The 22800-nt window shown below is 38.6% G+C and overlaps 1 protein-coding gene and 1 long non-coding RNA gene across 4 annotated transcripts; both read left to right on the top strand.

Moving 5' to 3' along the window:
* On the top strand, positions 1 to 13821 carry LOC120718831. 3 transcript variants are annotated; one of them, XM_040007551.1, is made up of 4 exons: positions 1 to 657; positions 811 to 929; positions 8098 to 8145; positions 11094 to 13821. In XM_040007551.1, exons 3-4 carry the CDS (start codon positions 8138 to 8140, stop codon positions 12715 to 12717), a joined length of 1632 nt encoding a protein of 543 aa, XP_039863485.1. In that variant the 5' UTR covers positions 1 to 657; positions 811 to 929; positions 8098 to 8137; the 3' UTR covers positions 12718 to 13821. The 3 variants fall into 3 exon arrangements, with proteins under 3 accessions (XP_039863485.1, XP_039863486.1, XP_039863484.1); XM_040007552.1 differs by lacking the exon at positions 811 to 929; XM_040007550.1 differs by having other exon boundaries at positions 1 to 929.
* Positions 13822 to 15825: 2004 nt separating this feature from the next.
* LOC120718830 lies at positions 15826 to 16450 on the top strand. Its single transcript, XR_005692568.1, has 2 exons — positions 15826 to 16206; positions 16239 to 16450. It is a non-coding gene; the product is annotated as an uncharacterized LOC120718830 (long non-coding RNA).
* The last annotated feature ends 6350 nt before the right edge of the window (positions 16451 to 22800 follow it).

The following is a 22800-nucleotide window of genomic DNA, read 5'->3' as shown; positions in this document are numbered from 1 at the left end:
TGTTCTGGCATGTTGTTCAGTGCATGAGTTGACATTGTGAATGATTAGATAAACCTGAAACTTGAACTTTGTCGGTGTTGTGTTGATCAGAGTCAAGACTGAAACAGAAAGTACTTTTAACTGCTGACCGTGTTTATTAAATGTGTTCACTGTACTCTGGAATTGTGACCTTGTACATTTATTTATTTCACAGACTTTATCTTCATTTATGGACAGACATGTCATACAGAAACTGTCACACTTTTGTCACTTTGTTTTATGTCTCATAATCCCACCTACGGAATGAGCAGATAAGAAAGGAATGTGGTTGCTAAGGAGGTGTTGCTATGGACACTGCTGTCACACAGGTGCAGGGTGTGAGCTGTAGAAAACAGGATGACACGGAAATACAGGTTAGTTTGGTTTGTGGCTGTGCGGTACAGACGTCACTTTACACACAGATTTTACTTTTTATTTTTCTCCTTATTTTTGAAACTTTTTACTTGTTTTTCATCGAACCTCCTCCAGTAACCTTTGATTTACAGGAAAGCAATCGGGTATACCAAAGCTACACTTTCCAGATTTTAGTGGATTTTTTGTTTTTGTTTTTGATTTTTTGTCATGATGGTCGGACGACTCTTTGAGGATTTTGGCAATCTCTTCAGAACAACAGTAACAGTAAGCGTTGACACCTTTCAGTTTTTAGCTCAACAAACTATCACTGTACAGGAAGTGTTACGGCACACACACAAACTTCCTGCAGACTATTTGCTGCTGCTCATCTTTTCCATGTTTTCTCTGTGTGTGTTTCTGCTGCTTCTTTGTAAACAGATGTACTGAGAGACTCCTGCACTGATGTTTCATAGGAAAGTCCAAACAGCCTCACTGGTTCTCCATGAAGAACAAAGATTTGCTCTCTGTGGCTCCAACACAACTTAAAGACAATAAAGGTGGACAAAGTTCTCCAGAACAGCTGTGGTTTTATGAAGGCTACAGCTAAATGCTGCCTCTACTACTTTTTAGTAGAGTCAACATTTATTTTGACATCACTTCCTTATGAGAAAAAATCATGGTCAGAGCTGAGGAGTTCCAGGCTGGTTTACACATAACAATGTGATCTCCCTGAGAATCATTTTCATATTGAGTCAGTAGTTCTGTCTGTGACGGCCACACAAGGATCTAACATTTCAGAGTAATCCAAACAAAGAAGTGTAATGTGTGTGTCGGTGTGATGTGTTGTAGTTTCAGGAGTCAGTATACAGCTACAAAGCTTTTTGTTCAGTGTATACAAACAGCTGTAGCTCCATAAAGGCAGCATGCAGAAACTCACAGTGTCTTATAATGAGAGGCTGCTTTCTCTCACACATTATGTTCACTTATTATCAGCACGTGTTGTTGCTCTGTGGAAGCTGTAGGAACCAGATTTAATAACTAAACTGTAGAAGAGGAAAACAACCCTCACTGTTAACCTGCCTCCATCTCATTTACACACGTATTCTTAACTGTGTTCAATGAAACTCATTCCACTTGTACACATATACAAAAACAGGGGGAAAAAACACATATAGGCTTGGAACGAGAATTATTTTTCTAAAAACACATATTAAAGTCCAGTCCTATACACTAACTTCCTAATAAAGCTGCAGTAATGAAGGTTCTGTAGAAATCAAGTTATAAATCTCCACTGGGACAATGGGCCAAGGTTTCAGATCATTCATACACACTGTACTGTTTGTATACCCAGATACATGCAGCCTGGGTGGGGTGATTTTGAGGAACCAAAATGCAGACAAGAAATACAGGCAGTAGTTTAAAAATAGGTAATTTATTTGGCTGTGGAAAATGAAGCAAACAAAGACTGCGTGACAGGAGGGAATGTGAGACTAAACACAAACCAGATAAAATCAATGTAAAGGAGATAAGAAGACATCAAAATAAATATACAGAAAGTGAGAAACAATAACTGAACGGGGAAACATAGAAACAGGAATGAACTTAAATGTCAACAAATAACAAGAGAAACAAACACAGGCAACAACTAATGCAACCAGGAACTAACAACTCGAGGCTAAATACAGTAAGGCAGCCATTCATAAAGTCAAGAGTGCTGCGGCCCACATAAAGAAAATGATTGTATTCCTCACTTCAATCAAAATACAAAAGAAAATGACATTGAAATTAAAACTGTATTTAAAAAAAAAATCATCAACAACACAGGCTGCTGGCTCTAAACTGCTGCCCAGTCATATGCAAAGTGTTAATGCTGATGTGTGACCAACCTGCTGCTGGGACACAAATTTCAATATAAGGGCAGTAAATCTGGTTCAGGGTAATGAGTAATATTACACACTAACCACCTCCTATTACCAATTATAATTCAATAAATCCATTTATACAGGTGAGTAAAACTGAATTTTGTTACTACTGTGGCTCACCTGCAGTAGCTTCACAGTCCACCAGGTGTCGTTGGCCCACACTTTGGGAATGAAGCAATAAGGAAATACAAGGAGAAGCAAATATAAACACTAAGCAAGTGAAGAATGAAAAGGAAAATGTTTAAAATTTAAAAAAAAAAAAAAAAAAACTGTAAGTCAACGAAGAAACATTGATCTAAGCTCCAATACCATGATGATGTTGAGGGTCATGATGGGCTGGCAGAGCAACAGTCTCTCTCTTTCCATAAAAGACTCGAACAGACAGCTGCAAAAGCAAAGAGACAACGTTTTGAGCACATCGAAGGAAAACAACATGTGCTGACATATAGCTTAAAATCACGTGATACAACTGACATATAAATGATAAAAATCTAACAACATGTGAATAAACTACAATGCACTGGAATATTTGTACTGTGGCCCTGAGAGGCCACTGCAACTAAGGAAAACACCAACAAATATAAGAGATGCTGAAAAACCACACAAAACACAACAGAAACATAAGAAACCCCAAACAAACTAAACAAAAAAACAAACTATTTTTAAATCATGAAACAACACACAAGAGTTTCTAGGGAGATACAGTAAAGGGCTAATCATGTATTTACTGTATTTCAATATTTGCCTGGGATGAATCAGGAGAAGCAGCCCAATCCAAACTACCAAAGATAACTCAGTTTGACACATAACATTTTTGCACCAACAAGCTGATTCACTTAATCAGTGGAAAACCTGGTGGTGTGCAGAGTGTTATAAAAAAACATAGAGTAGGCTGGACAGCAGCAACGTAAAATAAGCATAATCTGAAAGCTATGAAAAAGAAATAAAATTCACCAATGATCCTATCTCAGCTCTTGCTTTATGTGCTCACTGTGTTTGAGATTAAATCTATATTTCCAAGTTCCCAGATGGAATTTGAATCTGGAATGTTCCCTTCTCAAATCAGATTCCCAAGTTAAAGAATGAGAACAGCCACACTTTTCCCGACTTAAGAGGGAGGCAGTGAATGTGGTCCACCAGGCTTGATCCATGGATGTGTTTTAAAACAAGTATTGTGCTGTGTTATTAGCAGTGTTGGTCAAGTTACTTGAAAATACTAATTAATTACTAATTACTGATTACTTCTCCAAAAATGTCAATCATTTTACTTTACCTAGTTATTTTAAATGGAATTAGTTACTTTTTAAAACATGATACACAACCTGAATAGGTAATAAAGCAGTTGTAGACCTTTCAGCCCAATCCTACGTTGTCTACATAATCCATCATATAAAATATTATCAAATGAAAAAGTCTCTTTTTAAAACTTGTTTTATTAGTTTTAGCCTCTTAACATTATGCACACTGCGTCAAGTTTAACATTTAAACCTATTGTCTGCATATTCCAGCATCTAAAATAAACGTGTGTGTGTTTACACTAACTCTTTCAAATAATTCAATTAAAACACAGCATAAAATGAATGCAATCAGCAGCACGGAGTCCTGACGCTCTTAAATCTATTTCCAAATGTTTAGCAGGAGTAGTTTAGTAGGAGTTGGGCGGGGAGGGGAGGTTTGCCCTGGTGCAGGTGTGCCACAGTGCTCATGTCAATGGGTGGATCTGGGTGTTTCTCTGTGAATTTCATATTCCCGTGGCAGCGTGCTATAGAGGCTTGCTCCAATTTGAAGTTTTTTGGGTTTTTTTACCATAAAGAGAAGTTTTCTTCTCACGCAGAGTGTCATCACTTTATGCGCCAACGTTTTTGTCACTTTTTACGGAATCAAACTTCAAAGTTTACTTCCAAGCTTTAACCGCTGCATGGTCATACTACATTATCAATTGTTTATCTACGTCGCACGCTCGTACGTCATTGTCATGAGACATAATACAAACCAGGATCCAATTCACTGCTGATCATCATCGTCCTATGTTAATAATGCATTACATCGATTAAAAAAAAACAAAACATCGAGTGTGTTTATAAAACCCGACTTACAGTTCAGCTGGTTTCTTGTGATCGGTGTATGACAGGTTAATATTATGGTTGTATTATGAAACCAACGAAGTAAAATACCAGTTATTATAAGCAATAGATCCTTACACACTAAAAGTACTTATTATCAAACAGTACAGAATCTGAATATAATACTGTGCAAAAAGAATTTCTCAATCACTGAAAGAAATATTAAAGCAGCTGCACTAAATATTAGATCTCTATCAGGAAAGTCTCATCAATGATTACATCATTACACATGATATACAGTGGGATGCAAAAGTTTGGGCAACCTTGTTAATAGTCATGTTAATAGTCAATAATTGTTTAAACAAAATCAGACAGGTGCATAAATTTGGGCTTCACAAAAAAAAAATGAAATCAATATTTAGTAGATCCGCCTTTTGCAGAAATTACAGCCTCTAAATGCTTCCTGTAGGTTCCAATCAGAGTCTGGATTGTGGTTGAAGGTATTTTGGACAATTCCTCTTTACAAAACGTCTCTAGTTCATTCAGATTTGATGGATTCCACTCAGTATCATCAGATTCTGGAGACCAATGTCCAGGAATCAGTGACAAAGCTGAAGCTGCGCCAGGGCTGGATCTTTCAACAAGACAACGACCCAAAACACTGCTGAAAATCCACTAAGGCAGTCATGCAGAGGAACAAGTAAAACGTTGTGGAAAGGCCATCTCAGTCCCCAGACCTGAATATTATTGAAAATCTGTGGTGTGAGTTAAAGAGAGCTGTCCATGCTCGGAAGCCATGTGTCCCTGAACTTTGACAAGATTCTCAGTCCCTGCACTGGCCACACAGCCCCACAGTATGATGGATCCACCACCATATTTTACTGTAGGTAGCAGGTGTTTTTCTTGGAATGCTGTGTTCTGTTTCCTCCATGCATAACGCCCCTTGTTATGCCCAAATAACTCAATTTTAGTTTGATCAGTCCACAGCACCTTATTCCAGAATGAAGCTGGCTTGTCCAAATGTGCTTTAGCAAACCTCAAATGGCTCTGTTTGTGCTGTGGGCGGAGAAAAGGCTTCACTCTGCATCACTCTCACATACAGCATCTCCTTGTGTAAAGTGCGCCGAACGGTTGAACGATGCACACCTGAGGAACATTTCTAGGATTAAAGGACTGATGACACAAGGAGACTGAGAAAAACTCATCTATGCATTTATCTCTAGGCGCCTTGATTACTGTGACAGTATCTTCACAGGTTTACCTAAAGAAATCAATCAGACAATTGCAGGGAGTAGAAAGTTCTAAAACTACTCTGTTTTATAAATGTGGGCACTGTCAGGTAATTCCATTGACTATCAATTTACCAAAAGCAGTGTAATCAGTAGATTCAAAATGAACAGATAAGGCAGTGTAAGTGACTAGTGATGTGCTATCAAAAATGATACAATGTAATTCTGTAGTTCATGACACTTGTGGTGAAAAAAAAAGTTTTTGGATAAGAAACAATTTCCATCATTAACGTTTCTGAAACATAATAATGGAATAATAAAATATTTGCCCAGTGAAGGTCTTCCTGTGTTACATATAAAGTTATATTTGCACATTAATAGCATACATATAACTGCTGTTTTAAAGAACATGTAATATTGTACTGCATACACACAAAATTCCATGATAGCAAATTTTGCATCTGTTAATTCTAAGTTTCTGTCTATTGCTTTAAAAATTTAAATGATGCTGGTAGTACCCAAAAATAAATTTTATTAATTTTATAAATCAAGAGATGTTTAAAGTTAAGCTGTGGTTTGTACTATGTAGCTTTTGGACTTTTAGCTTCCTGCATTCTATAACACACCTGTCTGTTTTCATTCCTGGAGCATAAAATACTGTTATTCAGACATCAAGTTGTCTTTTTCTCTGCTACATGACACAATGGGTTACAGAAACAGTCTGTTGCTTCCAAGTTATCACAAATCAAAGCTCGCAAAGGAACCCTTGGCATCAAAATTATTTGCAGGGGGTATGCATACTTTTTCATCAGGCAATTTTAATTAATTTTATGAACAAACCGATGGTGGAAGTCAAACCAGTGTATTTCTAGCGATGGGTCCATGCCCAGATAAATGGAGAGGGTTGAGTCAAGGATATTTGATGTGAAATCTTTGACAAATCAAACATGTGGATCATCATCAGAATTAGACTTTTATATCAGATCAGTTAACTGCAACTGTTGCTAGCACTGTTGACCAACAGGGTGCTAGAGGAAACAGTGCTACTGTTGGCCAAAGACAAAGGACAAAAAATGAAGAGGCCAGGGCCAAGGGATTTGGTGTCTCCTAAATGAGTGAGATGGTGAGATAATGTCATTAAGATAAGATGGGGAATGATTATTTAAGACCTTGTATGTGAGGAGCTGGATTTTGAATTCTGCTCTGGATTTAACAGGAAGCCAGTGAAGGGAAGCCAGAGAAATATGTTCTTTCTTTCTAGTCCCTGTTGTTACTCTTGCTGCAGCATTTTGGATTAACTGAAGGCCTTTTGGGATGTTTTTAGGGCATCCTGATAATAATGAATTACAGGGGTCCTGTGTTGAAGTAATAAATGCATGAACTAGTTTTTCAGTGTCAATCTGAGACAAGATATTTTAATTTTAAAGTTATTCAGCAAATGGAAGAAAGCAGTCTTATATATTTGTTTAATACGTGTATTGAAGGACATGTCTTGGTCAAAAATGACTACAAGGTTCCTCACCACGTTACTGGAGGCCAAGGTAATGCCATCCAGAGTAAGAATCTGGGTAGATACAATACAATACAAATGTTCTGGATTTACAGAGGGCTTTCTTACAAAGCAGCAAACTATTTTTCCAGGCTAAATGATGATCCTCTAAATTTGTGACACGCCATTTCCTCTCCAGCTTACGAGTCATCTGCTTTAGGGTACGTGTTTTAGAATTATACCACGGAGTCAGGTACTTCTGATTTGGGCATTGAGGATGATAAAAGTGGGTGGGTGATAGTTACAGCACTTTCAGAACCACATCTACTGTAATGATGTCTAGCTCCCACTGCTGTGTAATAAATTATTGTAAATGTAAATGTTATCAGGAAATGATCAGACAGGAGAGGGTTTTCAGGAAACACTGTTAAATGTTCAGTTTCTATGCCATATGTTAAAACAAGATCTAGAGTGTGATTAAAGTGGTGGGTGGGTTCTTTTACATTTTGAGAGAAGCCAATTGAGTCTAATAACAGATTAAATGCCATGTTGAGGCTGTCATTTTTAGCATCTACATGGATGTTAAAATCACCCACAATAATTCTTTTATCTGAGCTGAGAACTAAATCAGTTACAATTTCTGAGAAATCAAGACAGAAGACAGAAAATCGGGTATTTGTAAGCCGGGGTTCCACTGCATTACATTAGTAAATGTCTCCATTTTATGTGGATGCTCATTTTTAAAATAAAACATTACTGTGGCAGCACCAAAACTTTACTCACTTAAATTTTTCTGCAAAACAAACATGTTTTCTTTTTTTCACTGTGTGACATTGCAACACATATTGATAGATGTCGCACTGCAGTAAAATTCAGATTAATCAAATACCATGATTCCAACTGTTATGAAGAATAATATTCCAATATTGTAAATTATACTCTATCACACAAACTAATAGGCTGACTTTGCTACAGTCAAGGAAACCACCAGTTTACTAAACTTTTTTCTCTTTTCTCTACAGGCCTTCGTCACAGTTTAAAGCTTGCTCTCAAGTTTTTATCATGGCAAAGTAAGTCATATTAGAATAATTAACCACTGATCCATAATAAAATTCATTGTTATATGTTCATCAATCTATTCAATTTCTACCACTTGTCTGTGAGTGTACACTTTATCCAAAACCTGGTGAGAGTTTACTCATGTTTATCACTCATGTTGATGGTTGTAGCTCAGGAGGTAGAGCTGGGGCCCGTTCTTCGTACCTCGCTTACTACATCCAAGATCAAATGACACATCCAATTAGCTCGCTAATCCGGTTCTCCGAACACACCTGCTGTTGACGATTAGTACAGCTGGATGAAGTAATGTGAGATCACTGGGTGGCTTAACAGGGGCTACGCATCGATAGTAGAAACATTGATCGGCAACCCTTTGATTGGTCGGCGAAAATGTCGAAGGAGCGCGCTCGGCATTTTTCGGCAGCAGAGCAAGAACTCTTGAGTGAAGGATTTCAGGAGTTTCAGAGTTTATTCAGAACGCAAGGGAACACTGCAAAGGCTGCAAAAGCAAGGAGAGAGGGCTGGCAGAAAGTTGCTGACAAATTAAACTCGTAAGTAATTTAATAATAATAATAATAATGGAGTGGATTAATATAGCGCTTTCAAGGCACCCAAAGCGCTTTACAATGCCACTATTCAGTCACTCTCACATTCACACACTGGTGGAGGCAGCTACGGTTGTAGCCACAGCTGCCCTGGGGCAGACTGACAGAAGCCAGGCTGCCATATCGCGCCATCGGCCCCTCTGGCCAACACCAGAAGGTGGTAGGGTAAATTTATTATATTATATTATATTATATTATATTATATTATATTATATTATATTATATTATATCCACTTTCACATCAGAGCCACAACAGGACCCACTAGAACATGGGAACAAGTAAAAGTGAAATATAAGAATATTCTACAGAATGGTAATATTTATCACTTATATTGCTTTTCGTCTCTTGGAAAGAGACCCTGAAATAATCTGTTTGTTTATAACAGCAACCAAGAAAAGGGCAGAGCAAAAAAAAAGACAGGTGGTGGTCCTGCACCCCCTCGTCAACAAGTTGGTTAAGTAAATAATACGCTCACGGGAAAATTGATATCTCTCTATGAGCACACTGTCGCGCTGAGCTAAAGGATCCTGTCTATCCCGCAATATACGCTGAATTCTGAGGACTCTCCTTATCAATCTTGCACCTTCCGCAATGGGTGGCTCGCGTATACGGACAGGACATGGCTGCGACAGGCTTCCCAAATCCACCTTCGCTTTTATAGCCGTGGTCTCCCATCTTGATTACACAAAGTAATTTGCAATTGCTACTCTGAAATATGAATTACATCTGTAATAATCACATACATGTAATAGAATATTAACAGTACATTTCCCTTTTTTAGGAAATGACCTGTATGTATCTGTGTGACATCAATAAAAGGATCAAGTGCTGCATTATCTTTAGTTACATTGATGTTATTTATTTATGGTAAAACAGTGGTAAAATATCGCTGCTGCTTTCGTATACATGAAGCGGACATACCTGCGTGGTCGCGATCTAATCCTGTTTACATAAAGTAAACCTGCTCCCGAGCAGGTTTACGCTTACGGCTCTGTTGCTATGGCAGCAAGTCCCGGATGAGCTTCGGGGAACCGAACGATCCAGGATCACGCGAAATCGTCAACAATCTCATCCAGCTAACTCACTTAGCGCGGTACGAAGAACAGGCCCCTGGTCTCCTACTGATTGGAAGGTTGGTAGATCGAGCCCTGGCTCCTCCAGTCTGCATGTGTATGAATGAATGAACTATGAGCAAGCTCTTTGACAACAGTGGGAAGGAAAAACCCCCTTTTAACACAAACAAAACTGCAGCAGAACCAGTCTCATGGAGGGACACTATCCTCCGCAATTCATTTGGGGTGAGGGGAAGAATCATTAACTAATTATTAATTACAAAGTCATGCATAAAAACATTATGAGAGGGAAAAAAAGGTGCATTGTAGGGATTCCCCAGCAGCTTAGACCTATTGCAGGATAATGAAGTGAAGATTCACTGTCACTGGATCCAGCCCTAACTGTATGATTTATCAAATAAGGAAGTTTAATCTTGTTTTCCCAAGGTCAAAATAAGATTTTGGGATCAAAATAGACTTTTGATCTTGGGACTTTGAGGCCATACTCGGCACAGATGTTCCTGTATATTGGACACTTGATTATGGTGTTCCATGTATGCCCTGCCTGCTAGCATCTTGCATCCTGCTTTTATGTGCTGGAGTATCTCAGTCAGGGGCACCTTTACACAGCCTGCACCTTGGGTCTTGCCTGGTGTGCTAGACACAAGCTTCTATGGATCTTCTACTCAGAGCTCAGTAGTGCACTGCGCATCCTACCAGCTCTGACGACTTACTAAAATAGAGAGATGATCGTCTTACTGAAGGGGTTCAGGCCTATGCAGAATAGTGGTGGGGATAGATCCTTAGTAGTGACTTATGGTAAGTTATGCTATTGACTTGCAGTTGGCTTCCAGTGTTGTTTGCCACATCCACTGAGTTACTAATGAAGGCTTTTAAGATCATGTTGATCTTCTACAGCTGTAGACATTCCATGATCCATGTGTGGGGCATTGAGTCATAGGCCTTCTTGTAGTCAATCCAGGCAGTGCACAGGTTGGTTAGTCTGGTTTTAGAGTCTTAGGTACCTGGTGTTTTGAGGTGTTTCAGGAATGTCCTTCTAAGAGGACCCACCCCAGGCCAAATCCAACTTGAGAGATTATATCTTTTAGCTGACTTTGGCCTCTCTACTTAGACTACTGTCCCTATGACCCAAACCTTGATAAGTGCCAGAAAATGGATGGATGGATTAAAAGCTCTGTTCAATACACATTTGTTTTAAAATGAAGTTTAGCAATTTGCTAATAAGAAATACACATTAAATGTAATCACTCTTAAAGTCTACTGTATTTGTTTTATGGCAGGGATATGCAGTCATCAAAACTAAAGAGCATCATCTCAAAATGTGATTTGATCAAAAAAGGATCTCCTAGTTGTTACAAGCTGACAACAACGACTGACATAGTTGGCACTTTAAGAAGAGTTACCTTTGGCAAAAAAAATCCAAGCAAGCCAAATAAAACCATCTTACTTGTGGGAGAAACAGGAGCAGGAAAATCTAGTCTGATCAACGCTCTGGTAAACTACACCATGGGAGTGAAGTGGGAGGATGAAGTCTGGTTTCAGATCGTAGTTGACAAGAATCAAAGTACTTTTCAGAGTCAGACATCAGATGTGATTCTGTATGAGGTCTTTGATTTTGAAAATAAAACTCTGCCTTACTCTCTGACCATTATTGATACTCCTGGATATGGAAACACCCAAGGGATCGAACATGACGTCATCGTCACTCAACGATTGTTTGACTTATTTCGCTCTCAGGAAGGATTTCATGAAATTGATGTGGTGGGTCTGGTGGTGAAGGCAAGTGAATGTAGACTTAATGACCGCTTTGTGTACATCTTGAATTCAGTGATGTCTCTGTTTGGAAAAGACTTGGAGAAAAACATTGTTACCCTCATTACATATTCAAATGGAGTCACACCTGTGAATGTCCTTCAAGCTCTTGAAGCTGCAAATATTAAATGTGCCAGAAATGAAAAAAATGTACCTCTTCACTTTCTGTTTGATAACTGCCAGCATCAAGATCGAACTAAGCAAAGAGGGAACTTGCAGCATGCTCATGAAATTTCAGCACAAGAAATGAGACAGTTTACAGACTTTCTAGAAAATATCACACCTCAAAAACTGGAGACAACTGTGGAAGTTATGAAGGAACACATCAGACTAACAGCCTGCATCCAAAATCTGCAAGACCGCCTCATGTTAATTGCACTAAAACAGGCAGAACTCAAACAGACTCAGCAAGCTCTGAAGCAATATGAACAAGAGATGAAGATGAATAAAGAGTTTGAAGTAGAAGTCAATGAGCCATACAAAGACAAAGAGCGTATTAATGGTGGAATGTGGGGGCTGTTTTTTTTTGAAGGAGCCGTCTGCTGCACATTCTGTGAGGAGAACTGTCACTACCCTGGCTGCACAATGGCCTGGAAACCTGAACACTGTGAGGTCATAAAAGATGGGCGCTGCACTGCTTGTACCAGGAAGTGTCTTGCATCCGCTCACATTAAAGAAAAATACATCTATGTTACAAAGACAAAGAAAGTTCAGAAAACTCTAACAGATGTGAAGGAAAAGTACGAAAAGAGCAAAGCAGCATCTGTGGATGCATCAAGCCTTTTGGATGATCTCCAAAAAGAAATAGAAAACCTTGAAGCAGATAAAGAAAAGTGGATTGATATGGCCTGCCAGCATGTTGACAGACTGAATGAAATTGCCTTGAAAGTAGATTCAGTGTCCACTTATGTCCACTTGGACTTCCTGATTGAGAAGATGAAGGAGAAAGGCGACACAGAAAAGTTGCGGACGCTGAAGAGGCAGGCAAATCTGGTCAACGAAATAGTTCGAAGTGGAGTAAAGTATGCTTATGCAGGTCTATGTAAAATCTTCTCAAAAAACAATGACAACAAAGTTTACACTAATGTCTAGGCTTTAAAATAAATATGTTTGTGATGTACAGATATAATTTAGATGTGTATTGTGTTATATCTGTCTGAATTAACATGGGGCACATAACACTAACACTGTATCAGAAATGAAAAAAAAAACATTAAATCTGCAATAAAATTATATCTGGAGATATCTACTGTACTAAATCAAATCTAGGTAGAAATATCTAACAAATAATATATATCTATCTAACAAATATCTAGGTAGCACAAATTCCATGCTTCTTCAAATGCATATATTATTCATTTAAAATCAATGATAGGTATTTACATCAGCATTATCCAAAGACTTGGATCAACAATACAACAGGTGATGCTAGTGTGCAGTCCTTAGGTGCTGCACTGTCCAGGTACAGAGGAAGAAAACGTGGAGCTGTTGGCGATGTGTAGCACTGACGTTTGGAAAGGGAGTTACGCCAGGCTTAGGTTTTTGTTTCAATGTTAAGTTAAGGTTGTAGAGTAGAGCATTTAAAGTGGATTATGTAGACTAGGTATCGCTAAAATATTTTTTTCTTGTATAATAAACAAGAAAATAAAATGAAATACTTTTGATTTAGCTTTAAAATGACTCTGAAATTAGAATAGAAAACCAAACAAGTGTTTTTTATACAAGTCTCAGACTGATACAGTTTATCACTATTTTAAACAACATTTCTGTAAATTAGAACCTGTGTAATCTTCTGAAGCTGTCTAGCATTTACAAAATCAAAGAAATAAACAAAACAAAACAAAACAAAAAACTAAATCTATGTAAACTATATTTGCTTGTTTTTAAAGGGGCTTCTATTTTCTTTTCTCTATTTCTGTTTTAGCATGTAACATGTTTTAGAATTTCTTTCATCTATGTGTTGATCACATTGTATATTAGTAATTTTAAGTCATTGTTTTAGCATGTCTGCCTCATACCCTATTTAAGCAGTTAGACAGATGGTGGGGGTCTGGTAAGGAAATGGGGACATTCACACAGCAAGCCTGGCACCACAGGTAGTGGAGCCTTTTGTCTAATGGTTTTCTACCTTTCTATATGATGAACTGTAAAGCATGTGGTGGTTTTATCAATAAAAAGATTCCACATACACATTCATCTGGTTTCCTGGTTTCTGACTCACATCATAAATTTTCATCAACAAGCATGAGAATCATTGTTGGGATTCAAAAATAACTTTGAAAAGAGAGAAATGGTCTAATAAAAACTGTTTAGTGATGGGACTTTTAGGATAAACTGGTTGGTTACTGTGTTTGCAAGACTCTAACATGTAATTTGAACCAAAATAAATTTATGTTTCTAAGGTGAATGTAATGAAATACACAATCTGCATGAAATTCACCAGCTTAGCACTTCTTAAATTTATTCTTGTTGATATGACTTGATGCACTCTAACAAGAGTGGTTAGTTGTCTTAAAGACTTGCGATATCACAAGATCACATGAGTTTTTAAACCACAGAAAAGCACACATGTGGTTTGCTTCACAGTCATCTTGGAAAGGTAAGAGTGAATCTTTCTTTATCCATCTAGATGAAAATACTTCTTGCGCAAAAGTAGTGACGGCCAAACGAAGCTTTTTGAAACATTGAAGTTTGTCTTAAAAAAAACAGTTAATCACTCAAAGCTTTTCAACACAGTCCTCTCTGGTGACATCTGCTGGCCAAAAATATGAACAGCAGCTTGACTAAAAAAATGAGTGCTTCATTATGACTGCCCACTCTACAGAGTGGAGTTCACAATTTGAACATGTATTTTTTAGGGGGTAAAACCATTATGTCTCTTTGTTTAATAAATACATTTGATCAATCAACTTTCCTTTTTAAACATGTGCCATGGTGATCTCTTTCTTTGCTTGGGACTTCTTGGTGTTGGGAAACACAATAAACAGAAAACACATATCATATACATAAATGAATGTACGACACACTATAGAGTATGCTTCTGTTGTGAGTTCCTGACTCCACTTCAACCACTGGACAGGAATGTTTATAAATAATATTATATTAGGTCAGAACCTTCACAGATATATTAGGTCAAATTTCTCATATATATTTTTGATCTTGGGGTAGACTTGACTGTGAACTGGAAAGGGAGAATGCTTATAAACTTGTAAGGTAAAAACATCTAAAACAATGCCCTTTTGATATTTATGCTAGAAAAGTTCCCAGTTATGATCACCTCATGTCTGACAGTGTCAATGCAAACATTTTTATACTCAGCATATGTCAACATGAAAACATTGTTTCATGTTATAGGAAACATTGTTTCATGTTAATTCTGGACCCCTCCTCTTGACGCATGGACAGTCCCATGAGTCAACACACCAAACATAGATTTATGTCTTAAGAAAGGAGAGTTCAAAAAACAGAGAGAGAGAGAGAGAGAGAGAGAGAGAGAGAGAGATGTGTTGGTTAAGCAGTGATGATAATAATGAAAATGTCTTAGTTTTGTCACTTTCAGATGAAAAGCAGACCTGAATCAATTTTCCACATGCAGCAGTCAGAAGAAAGTTATAGGTTAACATCATTGGAAACGTTCAGGCCAAGTTTCTGGCTGAATTGTTTACAGCGCCATGTGTCTCTCAACCTCACAAATGAACTCTCACTCCACTCTGAAGACAAGGAATGCAGCTCCAAAGAGCAATAACATGGCAGATAAAGAGACAGCAGCAAAATCCTAAGCAAAGAGTCCCAGCAAGCAGCAGCAGTGTGGACAAACAGCATCAGAGAAGAAGAGAAAACCGATCAACCTGACTGATTGGATGAATGGCACTGCGCTTTCAACAAGCTGTAACTTCAATGTGCCTGTGAAGAGGACTTTTGAGGAGACTGTTGGAGTTTGACATTTGCCACTTTTGGAGAAAAATGGCAAAAAAGAGACTGTGAAGAATACAGGACAAAGCTGAAAGAGAACTGCCTGCTATTGTACTGTTGAAGTGGGAGAGGACAACAGAGTGAGAGTAAGGAGAACACAGAGGAATGCTGTAGTTTAATGTGGGAAATCAAAATTTGAGTTAGCAAACTTGGGGAAAAGAAAACTGACTGCTTAAGTGGGAAAATTGTGAAGGAGTCTGACACACTGCAAAAAGAAACATACAAAATCACACACACAAGCAGAACATGCATTAACCCTGTAAGAAACTCCATTCCGGGCTTCTCTGAGGCGTGGGCTTTCATCATCAGAGTTCATCCTTTAACCTATAACAATTAAAATATTCTCAAGTATGATCAACGGTTAATTACGGCACCGGCCGGAGTACCGGGAGCAGTTTGGAAGAACAAAAAGACGCGGAGACTGTTCTAGATTGTCATCCCAAACTAACTCAAAGTTTATTCTTTTGTGCAGCAGTTTTTATAGGCAGACAACAAGTTTCAGTTCAGACCCTGCCCACTGGGTGGGGTGGTGTCCTTCGACAGTTGGAATCCTTTGTTCAGCAAGGGCAATAAAGATGCACTCACAAGGCCTATAAATCTTATACAGAGGTGTCAAGAGGAAATTGTATTTAGTACAAGAGGTCTCCTACATCCGTGAGTTCTGACACCACCCAGATGGTCTTCACATAAACATCTTCTGCAAGGGAGTGATAAGTAAAAGAGTGATTTGTTGGTGTTTTCCCTCCAACCTTAGTATCTACTTTCACACCATAAAATCTTCAGTTGACACAGCAAGAGGAGATGAGGTTCAAACAAAGGGCATTGCAGAAACAGGGTCCTTTGTATAATATCATCAAAAACAATACTCAGCAAATGCTACCATGGTATCAAAATATCACAACAGTCCTCTCCTTTTATCATAAAATGATAACATAGTATAAAGACAGAATGTAATAACATAATCTAAAGGAAAATCAAAAATGTAACTTGTCCTCCAAGCAAGCTTAATATCAAAAATTCTGAGAGCGTATACATGGTATCATACAACAGGCAATAAAGGTACAAATGTGTTGTGCATGACACGAATTCAAACGTGCTGCAGATGTGTGTCACAAGTTGATCTGGCTGTAGGCTGGGGCACTTGGCCAGAGGTGGCGCTGGTTGACTCGAGTCCATGTTAGTGCACACAAAGTAAACTGCTCGCTGTAGTTGTGGAGCAAAAACGCTGAAACCGGAGAAATAAAACGTGCGAGGGGAACGATAACGACGACAAGCGTTTCCGTTTACTCTTGCTGTCCCGCGAACAACATCGGCGTGGTGTTAATTGTTTGCTGTTTTCGCGATCGCGTTGCGTCGCGCATGAGGATATCACCAGGTAAACTCGCCACATTTTTAAACATTTTGTTGTTCAACAGCATCAAGACTGACAGAGTGTGTTTGAGATAACCTCACAAGTGTCACAGGTGACACATTTGGCGTTTTTTTTTGCTGGTTTGAAGGTAGCAGCTCCTGAAACGCAAGTCTGCCACACATCTGTTCGACCAACGTCAGTTGATCTAAACGCCAGTAGATCTGGAACACCGGCACGTTGAGCGCATCATGAAGGGTCCATTTCTTTCATGTCGCTAGCCAGCATGCTAGCCGCATGTGGCTTGCCCGAGTCACTCAGTCCTTTCTGAGCATTTCGACATGCTGCCGCCGCCGAACCTGGCCTCAGATCCAGCAGGCTTAGCGCGCTGATCTCCAAAAAAAGTCCCGAAAGCCAGAAAGACATCAAATAAATGTCTCGTTCTAAGCGCTCGAACAAAAACTCCTCTTCACGCCGCCATCTTGCTCGTCCCTCCGTGGAATTCATCCAATCAGATAGGAAGATGGGTTTGCTTTTCTTCTTCTCTGGTGCTTTGTTAGATTGCTTCTGCAGCCTCTGCTTCGATACTGCCGCTGCTGATAAGGGGTTTTTTTTTTTCAGGTAAGAGTGAGAGTTTTGAGACAGATCGTGCTGTAAATAAGTCAGCCAGAAACTTGGCTTGAACGTTTCCAATGATGTTTAACTATAAATTTCTTCCGTCCGACCGCTGCATGTGGAAAATTGATTCAGGTCTGCTTTTCACCTGAAAGTGACAAACTAAGACATTTTCATTATTATCATCACTGTTTAACCAACACACAACCCTTTGTTTTGTTTTTTTTTGTTTTGTTTTTAAATAGCTGGTGACCTGCAGAATCACCGCTCTCGCACATCAGACACATTCACACTCACTTTTTCATCTACATAGAGTTTACACACTTGAAGGATGGCACATCTGAGGTTAATTTAATTATTTGCTAGCTCTCTGAGTGAGCAACTTCTCACTTTTTTTAGCATGCGTTTCAAAACAACAGGCAACTTCCTGTGTCTTTTTGGTGAGCAACTTCTCACTTAACGAGCAACTTCTCGCTTTCTTAGCATGCGTTTTCAGAACAACAGGCAACTTCCTGTGTCTTTTTATTTTAATTTACAAAATAACAGGCTTTATACGGGGACTAAGGAAGATTCGTCAGTGTATCCCATTTATAATTTGGGCCACTAAGGAAAGCTCGTCAGCATATCCCGTTTCTCTCTGCTTTTAATTTACTTTATTTGGGGACTAAGGAAGATTCGTCAGTGTATCCCATTTATCTGGGCCACTGAGGAAAGCTTTGTCAGCATATCCCGTTTCTACGTGGGTCACTGAGAAAGGTATAATACAGTCTTATAAAATAAAAAAGACACGTATTTACTTTCGTCAGCGTATCCCACTTCTGACACCAAATTGTAAGAAACTCCATTCCGGGTTTCTCTGAGGCGTGGGCTTTCATCATCAGAGTTCATCCTTTAACCTATAACAATTAAAATATTCTCAAGTATGATCAACGGTTAATTACGGCACCGGCCAGAGTACCGGGAGCAGTTCGGAAGAACAAAAAGACGCGGAGACTGTTCTAGATTGTCATCCCAAACTAACTCAAAGTTTATTCTTTGTGCAGCAGTTTTTATAGGCAGACAACAAGTTTCAGTTCAGACCCTGCCCACTGGGTGGGGTTGTGTCCTTCGACAGTTGGAATCCTTTGTTCAGCAAGGGCAATAAAGATGCACTCACAAGGCCTATAAATCTTATACAGAAGTCTCCTACATCCGTGAGTTCTGACACCACCCAGATGGTCTTCACATAAACATCTTCTGCAAGGGAGTGATAAGTAAAAGAGTGATTTGTTGGTGTTTTCCCTCCAACCTTAGTATTAGAGCTGGGCGATATAAGATTTTTTCATATCACGATATCTTTTTTTCATTTCAGGCGATAACGATATCTATCACGATATAAGCCAAATAACTATATTTGTAAGATTTAAATGTGCCGTTGCTCACAAGTAAAATGTGAAATAATCAGCATCTTGTTTTTATTTAAATATTTATTTCCCATAATAAGTTCATCCATTAAGCGGACGTGAATGGATGGATGAAGTTCAACAGGGTAGATGTACTTAAGGAACATGAGACTTTTTCAGATAAATAAAGGCAAATATTGCAAACTACACAAAAGGCAGCCGCTAAAGCGTTTAAGTTTCAAAATAGAACAAACGAAACAGACTAAACTGTCAATTCCACTTAGAAACAAAATATTAATTCTAAAAATAAATCTTAGTTTGTTTTACAGAAGAACAGACAAAATTGACTAACTTTTGTCAATATCAAATAAACTGAGAACTAAAAGGAAATTCTCAATCTCTCCTTGTTGTATAGCTGAGCTTTTCAAACAGTTTTAACAGTTACTTTAGTCTGACAAAAGCCGAATGACGAATTAGCGCTTCCAGTCAGAGACTGAGGCTACGTCCACACGTACACGGGTATTTTTGAAAACGGAGATTTTCCGTTTTCGTTTTAAAAAATAATCCCGTCCACACATAAAGGCAGAAATGAAGGAAAACGCTGCTATGAACATGCCAAAGCAGCAGGTGGCGCTAGATTCCTAACCGTGCAGAAATGTTGGCTAATCAGAAGTCTAGAAGCCTCGGTGGGAAAAAGTAAACAAAGCTGGGGCATAGAAGCAGAACCGAGTCGTATGTGTGGACAGACAGTAACTGTGTGTATATGTAAGCATTTAAACACTGCAGAGAGTAGAATTAACAGTAACAGTATTGTAGAAATTCATTTCACCGAAACAATAACGTGGCGCACAGTGTGACGCATGCACCAGTTTATTGTATTTCCAGACTTGCTTTCGGCACAATTTACAGTGCACGCTACTCTGTTTTTTGTCAGACTTGAAATAGCCGAAATACCTTCACACTACGGAACTTCTATGGCTCTTCCGTTCGACAATCTCTCCGGCATTGGAACCATCATCTGTTTTCTCTTCGGTAACCTTCGGTCACGCTCGGTTGATTTTTCTAGTCGGCACACTCATTTCCTCCATTACCCGGGCGGTACGGTGGCTGTCTGCTTCCCAAACAAATACACATGTGCGGCTTGGCACTTGTGCTGTACGTAACAAGTCACGCGACGTGACGCTGCGGCTGTGATTGGTTCGGCTCTGCGCTACTTAATTTGGATTAGCTGACCTTTTTTTTTTTTTTTTTTTTTTAAGAGGACAAGAGCGGCGAGGTCTATCGCGATAGTTTAATTTCTCTATCGAGTAAAAGTTATATCGCGATACATATCGTTATCGTTCTATCGCCCAGCTCTACTTAGTATCTACTTTCACACCATAAAATCTTCAGTTGACACAGCAAGAGGAGAGGAGGTTCAAACAAAGGGCATTGCAGAAACAGTTTCCTTTGTATAATATCATCAAAAACAATACTCAGCAAATGCTACCATGGTATCAAAATATCACAACAAACCCTACTAACACAAACACAAGAGAGCTCATGAAGATTAGACAACATCTTTAGTATGTGAGTCTTTTTATCATCTTGTCCAAGTCACTTAGTGTGATGAGAAGTGATGCAAAGACCAGTGGACTCATAGCACATTACTTAAGAAATGATCAAATAATAGCAGAGAAGTGTGTAGGAAAGGCAGCTTTAAGAACATGCTCTGCTGGAGATGCAGCTCCACAGACATTGATTAAACACAAACACACATGCAATGAAGATCAGCTTTTTATCTCTCATCAGTGTTAAAATAGTGTAAGTTTAGCAGATACTTGTTATCAAATACTGAATTTATCCAATGCTGACAATTGACTCTCTAGGTTGCAGGACAACAGTTTAATTTTTGTGGGAAAAAAGATTCTGGTTTGACCAACCAGTGATCGGACAATAAATTTAGTTGTTGATATAGTAAATTGGGAGATGCTTCCTGCTTCATTGATGCAGCACAAGTAATTTACTGTATGAGGGAAATTCTATATTTGTGATAATATTTTGAACATGCATTTTTTTTGTCCTGTCAACTTGGTGGGTTAATAGCTGATATGCAAATTAGTTGATCGTTCTTAGATTAATGAAAGGTGACTGAATTTTAGCACAAGTGAATGGGATGTGTTGGAGTTTGTTAGAGTTTGTTGTGTGTTGAGTGGAGACTCTAAAACACTGAGTTTCTTGGTCTGATGTGCGAGTGAATCCTGCACCCAGATACACAACTCTGAATACATCAGAACAAACTTCTTTTGTGAAGTGCATGACAACATGTCACATGTTTTATGATGACGGGAAAAAGGAAAACTGAATAAAATGGGTGTGTGTGGCCTAAATGAGTGAAGAGCACAGACCTGGGGATTAAACTCATAGCTAATAAGACATTAGGCTTATGTTGTGTGTTGTGCAGCTGATGGTTGGTTTCGAATTAATCTAGCTGATGTTTTTTCTTTTGTTGCAAAGTTGTGCCTACCAATTAGGTTTGGTATGATTTACCCTCCTGAGATGAGGAGCTTGTGTCATGACTTAACAAGGCCTTTTTATTTTGATACTTTCACAGTGCACTGAAAGTTTTGTTTGATCAGAATCAGAATACTTTATTAATCCCGAAGGAAATTAGGGTTACAGCAGGCAGCACGCTAATGGCGCATGCACACTTACAAAGGAACCTTCTGACCAACTTTACACAAACATCACATTGGGGAGACATGTCAGAAAGGTAGGCTGATAGGAAAAAAAACAACGAAAATACTAGGGGTGCAACGATACACAAAATTCACGGTTCGGTTTGGTTCGATACTTTGGTGTCACGGTTCGATATTTTTTCGATACAAAAAAAATGTTCATGCCTTTTTAATTTGTCATTTATTAAAATTATAAATATATATTTTAACTCAAAAGTACAGTTTTTAAATTTAACCCTAACCCTTGTGCGTGTTTTTTATTTTGACAGCGAATGCGCACCTGCGGACCACTTATGTGCAGCCCTGGTTATATAGCTCATCATATGGCAGCCACAGAAATTATTTTGTCCATGAAACCATAAAGCTGCACTTTCTTTTTGCCTTATAGTCTGATTTGTCATAACTTCTCCGTTTTGTGGTAAGCTTTTCTTTGGCTGTCACTTCTTCACCCTGACCTGTCTTATTTGGCTCAGCAGAACTGAAATATATATCCTGCTGCTTTTACACACGCACTCACATAAGCTCAGCGATTCTCTGTGCGATCAACCTCTCACATGTTTAAGCTTGCTGCGGGAGATTTTACTTGTCATGTTTGCGTAGTAAGCTAACGATTAATAAGACGATGTCAGAGGAATTGGTGCACAAATTATCATCACTCACAGATCAGTGCTGTCGCTCTCTATACACAGTTCGCACGATTGCAAAGTGAAAGCAAAAAAACAAGCGCAAATTCAAACGCGATTTCAATATGTCACATATTGACAGTGGCTCACCGATGCCACCCACAGCCTGCAGCAACTGTTGGTCAATTGGAAAGTTTCCAACATTTATTCTTCTATTTTAATCCATAAAAACATGTTAATGACATATAACTCATTGTTCATTACTCAGATGGATTAAGCTTTGCTGCAGGTTTTACTCTGTTAAATACACAGAAAAAAGTGCACAAGTTATAAAGTTGCCGTTGCAGTGTGCTGAAGCAGACTGTATGAATTTGGGAAGAGTGGACCCAAAATGCGAACACAAAGGGACTCGGAACAAAACTTGATATTAACAAAAGGTTAACTGTTTAATAAGGCTGATGAAAAAGGTACAAAAACAAAAGGCAAATGCAGAATGGAAAGAAACTAACTAGAACTAA

Source organism: Simochromis diagramma, unplaced genomic scaffold (assembly GCF_900408965.1).
Source record: "Simochromis diagramma unplaced genomic scaffold, fSimDia1.1 OVJJ01000664.1, whole genome shotgun sequence".
NCBI lineage: Eukaryota > Metazoa > Chordata > Actinopteri > Cichliformes > Cichlidae > Simochromis > Simochromis diagramma.
The sequence above is the reverse complement of the archived record's forward strand: the minus strand, read 5'-3'. Positions and strand labels throughout refer to the sequence as shown.